Source organism: Macrotis lagotis, chromosome 6 (assembly GCF_037893015.1).
Source record: "Macrotis lagotis isolate mMagLag1 chromosome 6, bilby.v1.9.chrom.fasta, whole genome shotgun sequence".
NCBI classification, from domain to species: domain Eukaryota; kingdom Metazoa; phylum Chordata; class Mammalia; order Peramelemorphia; family Peramelidae; genus Macrotis; species Macrotis lagotis.
The window spans coordinates 71,288,163-71,302,007 of record NC_133663.1 but is presented as its reverse complement, the minus strand read 5'-3'; the positions used below and the strand labels follow the sequence as shown (position 1 = coordinate 71,302,007).

The 13,845-nt window shown below is 38.0% G+C and overlaps 1 protein-coding gene across 1 annotated transcript in view; it reads left to right on the top strand.

Moving 5' to 3' along the window:
• Window positions 1–13,845, top strand: part of SMARCAL1 (SNF2 related chromatin remodeling annealing helicase 1) — an 87,975-nt gene that overhangs the window by 17,125 nt on the left and 57,005 nt on the right. The window contains exon 6 of the mRNA XM_074191413.1: window positions 11,495–11,678. Coding sequence (XP_074047514.1) covers window positions 11,495–11,678 — 184 coding nt within the window. The remainder of the gene's footprint in view (window positions 1–11,494; window positions 11,679–13,845) is intronic.

Below are 13,845 nucleotides of genomic sequence, written 5' to 3'. Positions count from 1 at the left end.
CGCCTTGGGCAAGCCACTTAACCCTATTGCCTTGAAAAATATAAAAAAAAATTTGCATTACCTCATTCTTTTGTATTTTTTTAAAGAAAAATATAGACTTTAAGAGCTCAAATACATATCAGTCAGTATTCCTATATGAATGACCTTGAGTAGGTCTCTTAATTTCTCTGGGCCTCGGTTTCTTCATTTGCAAAATGAGGGCTTTGGATTCTCTCCCAGGTTCCTTCTAGCTACAAATCCAGTGATTTTCTTAAACTCTATTATCAGCTGACCAAGAAAGGCCGTAATTTCTCTTTCTGTGAGCTATGGGACCCTTTCAGGTTTGCCATCTTGGTAGACAGATATGGAATTAACCTGGCAAGGGAGAGTAGTGGTGCTCCAAATACAGAGGTCACTAACTACAAGGAGAACAATTCATTTTCAGTTTGTCATTATTTTTTTACTTTGCAACAAGTATCTATAGGAACGAGTACAAATTTTGCCTCTAAGAAGAGAACCTGGTCAAACCTAATCCTTCACTTGGGAATTCCATCCCAGGGCTTGTTATTTCTTCTCATCAAGAAGAGAGGGGGCAGCTAGGTGGCGCAGTGGATAAAGCACCAGCCCTGGAGTCAGGAGTACCTGGGTTCAAATCTGGCCTCAGACACTTAATAATTACCTAGCTGTGTGGCCTTGGGCAAGCCACTTAACCCTGTTGGCCTTGCAAAAACCTTAAAAAAAAAAAAGAAGAAGAAGAAGAAGAGAGGAGGTGGGACCAATCCTGGATTCAGAATCAGTAAACTTGGGTTCTAATGTCATCTCTGCCCCTTGCTTAACTGTGTGACCATGAGCATGTTCTTGAACCCTTTTGATCCTGTTTTTTAAATCTGGAAAATGGGGATATTAATCCTTGTACCAGCTATATGTACACATAGTTGTTATAAGATTCAACTGATACAAAAGTGTTTTGTAATCCAACAAGACTCTGAATATGTCACCTTATAATTGTTCCTGATAATAATTTTAATCCTCCCTCACTCTATCTCTGTTTCCCCAGTAATTAAAATTCTGCTGTAGTTGTTCCATTGACAGTATTGATCATGTCTGGAGTATCTTGTCACCTTCCTGCCATTGGCAGGAGTCATCTGTTAGCATCATGTTAGTCCATGGACATAACTCAGACATAAGATCTGGAGCTCGAGAAAGAAAGACTTTTAGATTTACTTAAGCCATGGTGAAAGCCTCTTCTCTGTGTTCTCTGGCTGCCACTGTTCTTGTATTTTCTAAGTCACTGAGTAGTCAGAGGGAAATCCTCTGGACCTTCCTTTTCCTCTATCTAAATGGAAAGATCCCTTGTCTCTGCCTCTGTCCGTTGTCCCTTATAGCCATATATATAATGTGGCAGTGACATACATTTCACTTCTGTGTAGGAAGGACCACTGTAAATAGTCCATAAGCAGACTAAAACCAAAAGGTGACCTGCTATCTGTTGAACTGTTACTGTCCTCTGACCACAGCCATTTGGGACTTCTGTAGCCAAGGACAAATTTGAATGTAAATAAAATGACTTCTCTTTGATGGGATAGAACGATTGGGTTCTTCCACCTTACTCTTCTGCTGCCTTTAAAGAGGTAGATGTGTTTTCTTTTATATGAGCTCAGCTACCACCAAGCAGACAAAGTCATCTGATTCATCCTGAGGTCCCAAGAACAGAAGCAGCTTATTCAAGGTCTTCCAGCAAGTTAGAGGCAGAGTTGTGACTAGAACCCATCCCTCTCCTAGGACATAGTGCCCTAGCCCGCACTTGTTGAAAGAAGGCGGCATCCAAATGGGGTGGTAAATTAACTTTGATGTTGAGGAAAGGAAATGGTGTGTGAAAATGGCATGAATCCCATGATGGCTCCTGACATACGCAGGATCCTTGAGTCATTACATTTCTCATTTCTTTCTTCAGATCTCACTCACCTTTTCTATAAAATAAGGTAAATACTCTAGGGAATCACTGAGTGCAAGGACTCCCAGAGAGTGCTAACTTCTATTAGACCTTGCATACAAAGATTCATTAAAACGTGGAGGTTTGTTGGAAAGACATCAGAAAACCTGGGTTCAAATCCCAGCTCTTCCATTGACTCTTTCCATGAATTTGGGGAAGTTATTTCAGCTCTCTTAGGCCTCAGTTTTCTAGAAGGTTCAATTAGAGCAGTAGTTTCAAACCTATAGATTGCACATTGACTTAGAAAACTGCAAGTTAATATTATCTTTGTTGAATTTGTATTTATTCTGATAAACATTTCCAGTTTATATCCAGCTCAGCAGTGGAATTTGGAGGTCACAACTTCTAAAAAAGAAGACTTCATCCTCTAGATCAGGGTCTGGCAAATGAAGACTGCCCATGGCTTTTTTTGTGTGACATGTGAGCTAAAAATGACTCATAGTTTAAAATAGTTTTATTATATAAAAAAAACTATTCTCAGCTTGTTGGTCATACAAAAATAAGCAGCATACTATATTTGACCCCCTCCCCCCATATTTTGCCATCTTTTGCTCTAGAACTGTGGTCATATGAACGCTAGAGACAAGACAGTATATATTGTGCTGATATAGGAAAAGTATTTGCCATCGTATAAGAGTATTTTCATTAAAGCTATGACAATATATGATTTCTTACTGATGAGGATATCAAGGTACTCTGTAGCAGATTACCTTTAGATCATATGATCCTCTTCTTTGACTTTTAAGGGACTAATACCTTTTTCCTGATCTGAACATCCCTTTCAGGGATTGATTTCCCTTTGTCAGATGCTGCTTGGAAACATGTGGCTCAGTTGATCTTAACCAAAAAGCTCTTTTGCAAAAATGACCCTCTAGTGATTCCTGTTTGCCAGAGAGCTCACCATCATCATTTCCCTAGCACCAAAGAAAGGACAGTGGAAATCAATAAGCTAGAAAAAGACACTATTTCTCAATGGTACTTTAGAGTAGTTGTTGAATAAGGAGCCTATGTTGTGGAGAGGATGGTTGTAGAGAACTGGGTGGCAATGTTTTTAGAGAACTAGATATCAAAAAATTAGGCTTAGAAGCACCACCATCCTTCAAGCCAGATTGATCATCAATCCTGCCTTGATTTTCATCTGCTATTTGAGTACTGGAGATCACCAGAATTAAATGAAAATTGTTTCTGAAGGCATATACAGTGCCTAGTCTCTTGAAGTATATAGAAGCCAGCATGCTCAGATTTAATTCGGAGGTGTAAAGTGCATTTCTGCATCAAGATGGATGGACTCTTACATTAATGTCTTCAGCCTTGCCCAGTTTCACATCACTGTGAATTTGGTATATGAATACTGCTTCCAGGAATAACTGGTGCTTGTGTTTTGTTGAGAACAGAAATGTGTTTTGATTTCTCCATAAAAAGGCTTAAGTAAATTGGAAACACAAACCAATTTAAGATGGCAATAGATGGGTGAGCCCTCCACGTTCACATTAATATTTATAATGAGTATCTATTTGGTATTTGGTTGTGAAGGAATTTTTTTTTTTTTGTCTGACTTGTTCCAAGGCCTTGTGGAGCAGTAAAAGAAAAGAGGATTGTAAAAACAGAACTAGCCTAGGTCATTCAAAGTAGCAAACTCAAAATGGATTCCATTGTCTAGGAGCATAAGAAGGGATATGTAGTTTTCTTCTTTGACTTAATCATAATCATCATAATAATAGCTAATATTTATATAAGACTTCAAAGTGATTTATATACTTAATCTCATTTGATCCTCATAGCAACCTTAGGGAGTAGTTACTATAAATATTATTCCCATTTTACTGACAAGGAAACTGAGGCTAAGAGAGATATAGTCATTTGCCAAAGTTTGTAAGTCACACTGGTGAGATTTGAAAAAAAAGCTATCTTTTGCATCTAAATCTCTTCAAAATTCTTCACTAGTTGGATACTATTACTCCTATCAGTTGAAATTCAGAGAATGATCTTGTTCCTTTTTTCTTCCCCTCCCCACCCTTTCTTCCTTCAAGCATTTTCCCTAGGAAATCCTGAAGGTTTTTTAAGGATAAAGAATGATTCAAGAATTGTGAACAGCTGATTAGTTTTTCCAAAATGGAAATGATCAGTGGTGATTCTAGGAATCCCATAGTTCAAGTGAGCTGGAGTGGAGGTGGAGATTCAGTGGGAAAAGGAAGAAGGAAGGAGATCTGAAGAGGCAGAGAGGACTCTTGACTTCTGTCAAGAGACTAAAGAGTAGAAGACACACAGAGGTGGCATTTGAACTAAAAACCATCTGGAGTTTGTTCTTGGTGCTCTGAGGAGAATGGAGGTACTTGTGCTCCAAGGAATGATAAAGAAGATTCATGAAAACTTCTAGGGACAAATCATCTGGCTAAGGTCAGAGGAGGAAGAAAAAAGAGCCAGGGTGGTAGCTAACACCCCACCAAAGAACACCCAAATAGCCACTGGTTGCTATGATGAGAACATGACTAAAGTCTGTTTTTTTTTCCCTGGGGCATGTATCCCAGATATGACAGAGACTCTCCCAAGGCTTGTCAAAGTCAAGGACCCTTCTAATGATTCATGTGGTCACATATAATCTGACCAAAGAAACCCATGCAGCATAGGAAGGATTTAGTAGTCTTTGGTCAGAAGTTGAGCCCCTCAAGGCTCCTGGGTTTCTTTGCTACTACTGCCTTTCAGGGGGTAAAGGATTCACAAGAAATGAGGTGTTGAAGAAGGTGACCACAGAAAATAAGATCTGGATTTCTAAATGAGTTTAAAATAGAAAGAGAAATGATAGGGTCCTGGTTAGTGATAGAATGCCCCTAAATGGCTAAAATATATTTTTCATAGCCTTGCAAATCTCAGCAAAAGGGCTTTAAACTGAAATGTAGGGAGGAAGAAAGCTAGTATTTATGTAGAAACCACAGTGTAGAAAGAAGAGTAACTATTTTCCTTATAAAAATTTTATTTGAGTTTTATAATTTTTCCTCCTAGTCTTACTTCCCTCCCTCCACACCCTACAGAAGGTAATTTGCCAGTCTTTACATTGTTTCCATGGTATACATTGATCCAAATTGAATGTGATGAGAGAGAAATCATATCCTTAAAGAAGAAACATAAAGTATAAAGATAGCAAGATCAGACAATAAGATAGCAGGTTTTTTTTTTTTCCTAAATTAAAGGTAATAGTCCTTAGTCTTTGTTCAAACTCCACAGTTCTTTCTCTGGATACAGAGATATTTTCCATTGCAGACAGCCCTAAATTGTCCCTGATTGTTGCACTAATGGAATGAGCAAGTCCATCTAGGTTGATCATCACCCCCATGTTGCTGTTAGGGTGTACAGTGTTCTGGTTCTGCTCATCTCACTCAGCATCGGTTCATACAGATCCCTCCAGGCTTCCCTGAATTCCCATCCCTCCTGGTTTCTAATAGAACAGTAGTGTTCCATGACATACATATACCACAGTTTGCTAAGCCATTCCCCAATTGAAGGACATTTACTTGATTTCCAATTCTTTGCCACCACAAACAGGGCTGCTATGAATATTTTTGTACAAGTGATGTTCTTACCCTTTTTCATCATCTAGAAGAGTAATTCTTATGACCTCTGGAAGTTCATAGGAGACAAAAATCCAAGAATAGACCTATAAGAACACCCCAATTGTCATTCCTCCCTCCAAAAATAAGTTCATGAGCTCTGGGTAAGGAGCCCTTGGACTTGAAGGTCAGTCATAAGGAAGCCTTCTTACTTATCCCTGTGACTTGGTTGCATGAGCATCTTGACTGAAGTAGGTTTCTGAAGTGGTTGGATATGTGTATCTTATTCCAAAGAAACAGAGTATGCATGTGGCAGGGGTGGAGGGAAGGTGTAGCAAGTATTTAGAAAATATACTTATATAGAAAAACCAGAGAACCAGAGGAAGGAAGCCTTGAGATGATGATTGATGGAGGAAGAAGCAGACATGATCTTAACAGAGGTGATTTTTGTCTTAGGAGTATACCACAGAACACCTGAACAGAAATAGGAACTAGATGAGGAATTCAGGAAAGAAATCAGAAGCCTAGCTCTGAGGTATGATTTATAGTCATGCAAGCCTTCAATTATTTGAACATTTAATGAAGATTTTTCTCTCACAGAAGCAGAATGGCTGATTATTTCTTGTCTTAATCAAAATTTCATCTTCCAGAAGTTGAAGGAGGCAATAAAGGGAAATGCTATTCTATTTTAATATATATGTATATATATTACTATCATTTTTAATATCAACCTTATTTTTTAATATATATCTCTTCCTTCCCTTTAATTCAATATTATGAGCCATCTCATAGCAAAAAAATAAAAAGAAAGGGAATGTAAAAAATTGCAAGCCCAAACCCTTCTCATTGGAGTTAGTAAAAGAAACCTGCATAGCCCTTGGGTTCTGAAAGTATCAGTGTATATAACTGTTAGTGATCAGATGGTAGATAAGGGAAGAGGTATCACAGGACTAGAGAAGGGCAGGTTTTCTGATTTTCAAAGTTAGAGGTGAATAGATTCTGCAAGCTTTTTTTTTCAGTGAGATTAACTTCAATTCTAGCTAACTTCAATCTAGACTATATTGTTATGGAAATGGTTAGTGATTGTCCAGGTCAGGAAAAAAAATGATGCAAACATAGAATTGGCATTTATCAAGAATGTGTCAGGGCACAGTAAACTTATTTCATTTGAAAGTTTACTTAATTGTCATATCAGGGAAATACTCTGTTGTTTTGTTGTTGTTGTTTTTAATTTATATTTTAGTAAAACATTTGCTAAATTCTTTTATTCCATTCATGAGAAAAAGATACAGCAATGAGACCTAAGTAAGTGTTGGTTCAAGTACTTAGATTGAGAACTGATTTAATGAACAGACTTAAAGAGTCATCAATAATGTTTTAATATTATCTTGAGTGGAGAATTCCAGTGGAATAGTCAAGGAAATTATGCGTGGCTTTGACTATCATTTTTTAAAAAATAAATTTTTATTGATATCTTATTTTTTACATCATTAGAGATTTCCCCAGGATTCCTCTCTTTTCCCTTCCCTGAGAAGACATTCCATGTAACAGACAGTATTTTTAAGATTACAAAAAGAAAAAGGAAGAAAATGAGCATAACTGTTCAATTCCCTGCAAAAATCTGAAAATATATGTAATATGTAATACCTGTGAATCTTCCATCTTTAATGAAAGGGTGAATTAGGGGTGTTCTCTCATATCTCTTCATTTGAGTCATGCTTTATCTTTATAATTTTGCTACATTCACTTTTAATTTTTTTGTGTGTGGTGGTTGTCATTGTGTATGTATATATATATATATATATTTTTTTGACTCTGCTTACTTCACTCTGCATCAGTTCATACAGATCTTTCTATGCTTCTCTGTATTTATCACATACATCATTTCTTACAGTACCATAATATTTCATTTTTGTTTAGTCATTCCCCAACTGATGGGCATCTGTTTTCTTTATAATTTTTTGCTATTGCAAAGAATACTGCTATAAGTATTTTGATGTTCTAGGTAACTTTCTTCTTATTGATGACTTCCTTGTATTATAAACCCAGTAAAGAAATTTCTGGTTAGGGGCGGCTAGGTGGCATAGTGGATAAAGCACCGGCCTTGGAGTCAGGAGTACCTGGGTTCAAATCCAGTCTCAGACACTTAATAATTACCTAGCTGTGTGGCCTTGGGCAAGCCACTTAACCCCATTTGCCTTGCAAAAAAAAAAAAACCCTAAAAAAAAAATTTCTGGTTAAAAGGGTATGGCCATGTTAGTCATTTTATTTGATTTCCAAAATGGTTGTGCCATTTCATATCTCCAGCAAAAATGTATTAATGTGCCCATCATCCTACAACCCCTCCAACATTGACTATTGCCATTCTTTTGTGATCTTTACCTATTTTAGGGGAGCATTCTATGTTGTGCTTATGAATATTTGGGTCTTCTCTTGAGAAGAACTTATTTCTTCCTATCATTTGACCATTTTATCTTTTGGGGGGAATGCTTGTTAACTCTGCACCGTCTAAACATTGTTAGCAATGATCTGGTGGCATACTTTTCAAATCTGCAAATGGCACACAGCTGGAAAGGACAGCAGGTACCCTTGATGAGAGAGCCAGGATCTAAAAATCTTGATAGGCTAGAAGATGGAACCAAATCTAATATGTGAAACTCAGTGGGGCACAATGTAATGGTTTATGTGTGGGTTGAGAAAGTGGATTTCATAAGTATCAAATGGGGGAGGCATTATTAGGCAGTAGTTAGTCTGAAAAAAATCTGGGGGTTTTAAGGGATGGCAAACTCATCATGAGTCAGTGATGGGATATGGTAGCCAGAAAAAGCTCATGCATCATGGGATTACATTAAGAGAGGCTTAGACTCAGGCATGAGAATGTGGGAGACAAGTTGTCTTCTGTCCAGGTGAGACTGCCACTGCAGTGTTGTGTTTAAGAAGGATGTTGGGGATGTTATGGAGAATGTACAGAGGGCAGTCAGGTCAAGGAAAAGTCTCAGGTTCACCCCATATGAGCATCAGTTAAAGGGAGCTGAGGACAGGGGATGTGATGGCTGTTTTCATTGTTCTAAAGGCTGACGTGCAATATGGTTCTAGAAGAAGATCTGGAAACAGTGGTTGGAAGTGGCAGATGGGTACAAGACAAATTCGTATTTGATAGAGAGAAAAATTTCCTTCTTAGAGCTACCATGTAGAATGGGCTCCTCTGGAGATAATTGGAGGTCTTCAAGGAAAGACTTGGAGAAGGGCTTGTCAAATATGTCGCAGATAGAAGCTGGAACTGAATGTGTGGTTTCAATGGACTGAATACCTCCCTGGTGAGAAAACTCTCTTCCAGTGCAGGTTGGCACTTTCTCTCCGAAGTAGACCCTTGGAGAGCTACTTTAAGCTCTGAGAGGCCAGTTTTTAATTCAGTATGCCATACAGCCTCGGTTATAAAACTCTGGGGTTCCCAAGGCCTCTTCTACCTCTGGGGTTCAGTGATTCTAGAGCTTGGGTCATCTGAAGTCTCTTTCCCCTTCTTTATGCCCCCTCTCATGTCTTTATCACTGGCTATTTCTCAGGACCTTGTTTTCCTTGGCTTCTCTTTCCCCCTTCTATATTCTGTCTCTTTTCCTTCCTCTTTTTTCTTCTTTCTCTTCATAATATGATATTGAAGTTTTTAAATGTTCATTATGTTTATTGAATAAAATGTTATATTCCCTCTTAATGAGAAAATCAGGTGAGAGTACCTCTCAAAAAAATTAGAATAAAACCTCAAAAAAAACCCTTTAGCTCCATGTAGTGTCAGTAGAGATTTTTTTTCCCCCTGACACAGGTCAGTAACTCTCATCCTCTTCCCACCTTCAGCCTAGGGATTTAGGACCATATCATCAAGAGAAAAAAAAACATACTCAAAAGCCAAAACTCTGAGTGATTCACTGGTAAAAGCAGGAAGGAAAATGATGACTCTTCTAATAATAGCTTTAGGTTATGAACTAGTCACGCATTTTCTTCTAGCCTCCAAATCTCCAAATGTGTTTATTTTCAAGCCTCTTAACCATAGTGATGATGATGACTGGAAGGAAACAACAGTCACATCTTTTTTTTTAAGAGAAGATAGGAAGGCAGGCTTCTAGAGTCAACCAGGCTTCTTGAGCATGGATAATATGGATAATCTCTCTCTCTCTCTCTCTCTCTCTTTCTCTCCCTCTCTCTCTCCCTCTCTCTCCCTCCATTTATACACATACATAGACACATACATGTGCATGTGCACAATACCAGTTTACACATATACCTACATGCAGGTATGTACACATGCACCAGTTTATATATTTATTCATATACATAAGTGTATAGTACATATCCACAATATACATATAGATAGACACATCTATGTGCTTATTAAAACTTAAAATTTTTAAAAATATTTTTCATTTTCAAATAATTTTTTTATTTTTCCCAGTTACATGTAGAGATAATTTTTAACATTCATTTAAAATTTCTTTGAGTTTCAAATTTTCCTTTTCTTTCCCTTCCTATGATATACACATATATGGATGTGTGTGTGTGTGTGTGTGTGTGTGTGTGTGTGTGTGTGTGACCTTTTTATAATCCCAGAACCCTTCCCCCTCCTCCCACACATGCATTTTTAAACTACTTTTTCCATGCCCCAGTAGATTCCCTCCTTTTTAGTTCTGATGTCATCAAACCAAGTAACTGTCTTTTACCCATTTTCTCACCTTACTTATCTTTCCCTGAGCTTGTCTACTTGCCTTCAATCTCAAGAAAAACAAGCAGCTCATTCAGATTTTTAAAGAAAATCTCTTTAGTTCTTCACTCATTCATTCTGGTGTCCTTTTTGGTGGTGGCATGGCATATTGTAGTTATCTCTGGCTCTGTAAGTTCCTTGAGGACTGGACTCTTGTCGAATCTAAACTATGGTTTTCCCTTGCCGTGACACAAAAGGTGAAGTTTTGCTAGACTCTATAATAGTCTCTTTGTCCATATTCTCTAGCTGAGAAAACTAAAGGATAGAGAAGGAATGAAAAAAATATTTTCTTAAGTGTTTATTACTATGTAGTGCCCTGCTGAGTATTGGGGATAAAAAGATGAGAGCAAAGACATTCCCTGCTTAAAGAATTCATCTGCTAAGGTGAGCTTAAAGTCCAGTGGAGGAGACTACACATTCTATTGAGGAGTTGATTGACATACTCCTTCAAGGAACAAGAGTTGATTTGATGGTGATTTCGGACCTAGAGCAAGTGGGAAAGGTATACTCTCTGTCCAGGTTGTCTGGAACAGGACCAGGGAGCAAGTTAAGTAAACCTAGTTGGGCCCAGATTGAACTAGGGGCTTAGGTGAGGAATCCATTCCAAGGCAGAGTTCCACCAGGGCCAAAGTTCTGAGATGAATGGGTTAAAACCTTCAGGAAATTGGTTCTGGTCCCAAGGTCAAAGCACTTGTGAGGAGCAACATGGAGGCTGGAAATACAGACAGTTCTCCCTTTACAGAAGTGGACATTCTACAGATCTCTACATAAAGCAAATTTTGCATGATGCAAATTTCATTGTGAATGTGGGGAATGGAGAAAGGGAGTTAGGAAGGTAAGGGGCTGATGGACGGTTCAGGGATACATGGGGATTGGTGACAGGAGGAACACATGGGGGGGTCTGACTGGAACCTAGAGGACTAACAAACAGCGGGGGCAGGTAGATGGGGGCCAGAGATGATGAAGACAGGAGAGGACTGGCCAAAGTTAAATTTGCATAATGATAATTCACATAAAGTGAGAACTGTCCTCCAAGGGCTATCTAACTCTTTAGAGAAACTAAACCATAGCAGGTAACTTTTTATAAAACAAAAATTATACCTTGGTGTCCTTGTGATAGCTTGGGACCATGCTCCTTTTCCTTATGATCTTTGAGGCAATTTGTTCTTCCCTTTATCCTGCATCTTTTCTAACTGACATATATGTGCCTTATTTTTCTCTCCTCAGTGAATAAGGTTCACCAACTTCCAGGTGTCCAGTTGGAACCTTTGCCCAAGGTGGTGGTCCAGACTTTTGCTGCCCACTTTGAGAAGATGTCCCCTTCCCCAGAGGAAGTCCCTGAAGCCGACCTCTCTGCAGTGGATTCGAAACTTGTGTCTAGTTTGATGCCCTTCCAGAGAACTGGAGTCAAGTAAGTGCCTCTACCTTGGGTCACACAGATGACTGTCAGACTTTTAGTCTGTAAGATGGTGCTGTCCCAGTCAGCTGTAATCAAGGTTTATATCTCCTATTAGCTTTGAAACATTTAATTATTGATTATCTGTGGTCTTAGAGTGATTCCACAATCTATAATCTATAGATAATGATTAAGTCTTATTTTAGCCATTAATTTTAGCTTCCTTTGCATAGCCTTTTTCTTGTATTTGAATAATTTTTTTTAAAAATTAGGTATCTAGGGATATAAATAAAAAAATCAAGATAGCCCCTGCTATTAAGCTCATTTTTTTTTTTGCAAGGCAAGTGGGGTTAAGTGGCTAGCCTAAGGCCACACAGCTAGATAAGCTCATTTTCTAATAGAAGACAATAACACACATGAGAAGGTTCAGATGTAGGGGAACTGAAAAGGCCCAGCAGTCCTTAGAGTATACAGTAAGACTGATGGTTTGCATCTTTTCAATATCTTATCCATGCTGAGGACTTTGGTGGGCAGTGCTTTCTTTTCTGGAACTTCCTTAGCTGAGGCTACTGAGGAGTTTGGGCCTGGGGATCTACAAAGGGATTGCTATGGCAGGTCAAGATTGCTCCTTTGGATGAAAGTTTTAGGGGCTAGTCAGTCAGCAGTATTTTTTACTAAGTGCTTACTTAGTAATATAGTCGTCACTGCTTACATAGAAATATAGTCACTGCTTATGTAGCAGTATAGCTGTCACTGCTTATGTGGTAATATCGTCACTGCTTATGTAAAAATATAGTCACTGCTTACAGAAGTTGTTATGTATGTAATATGTAATATAGTCATGTTATATGTAATATAGTCATCCCTGCTTACATACAAATATAGTCACTGCTTACATAGCAATATAGCCGTCACTGCTTACATAGAAATATAGTCACTGCTTACATAGTAAAATAGTCGTCACTGCTTACATAGTAATATAGTTGTTACTGATTACATAGCATAGCTGTCACTGCTTATGTGGTAATATCGTCACTGCTTATGTAGAAATATAGTCACTGCTTACAGAAGTCATCACTGCTCATATGTAATATAGTCATTACTGCTTACATAGAAATATGCTTATATAGTAATATAGTTGTCACTGCTTATATAGCAATATAGCTGTCACTGCTTATGTAGAAATATAGTCACTGCTTACATAGAAATGTTGTCACTGCTTATGTAGTAATATAGCCGTCACTGCTTACATAGAAATATAGCCATCACTGCTTACATAGTAATATAGTCACTGCTTACGTAGTAAAATAGTTGTCACTGCTTACATAGCAATATAGCCATCATTGCTTATGTAGTAATATCGTCACTGCTTATGTAGAAATATAGTCACTGCTTACATAAGTTGTCACTGCTTACATAGTAATATAGTCGTCACTGCTTACGTAGCAATATAGTCGTCAGTCACTGCTTACGTAGTAATAGTTGCTGCTGTAATCTTGGGTATAAAAAAGGGGCAAAAGTGGCCCCCCCATCTCAAGGAGCTCACACTTCTATAGGGAGATAACATATAAATAACTGTAGATATAAATGGATATGTGATATATATGTATATGTATATGAGATATTATGAGATATATATGGTGTAGAAGGAAGGGATCATTGAATTTAGAAGTCAGCAGATGCCCTGCAAAGAAATGTTACTCAAGGTCTCTTGGGTTCAGAACTCAAGCAGCCTCCATCGGATCTGATGGGAGGCACTAGGAGATGGTGGCAGTGCTTTGGTCCTTCTGGAATACTTTCTGTCAAATAACAAAATTAGTTGGTTTGAGTTAAATCATCCTTCTGTGACCCATCTTCTGGTTAAGGTGCTAATAATCCACAAAAATGGCCAAAAGGAAGATGAGCGACTAGAAATGGGAGAGCTTGCATAATCAGCCTCATAAAAATAAAGTTGCCTTTATTAGGTAATATGTTAGAAATGTATTTTTGGAGAGAGAACTGATGAACCCTGCGTATAAATTTAAGCATAAGAATATTCTTTTTTCTTTCTTTTTCTTTTGTTTACTTTTAGAAAGATTTCATTTATTTTGAATTTTACAATTTTTCCCCTAATTTTGCTTTCCTCCCCCTATCCCCCACAGGAGGCAATCTGTTAGTCTTTACGTTGTTTCCATGGTATACA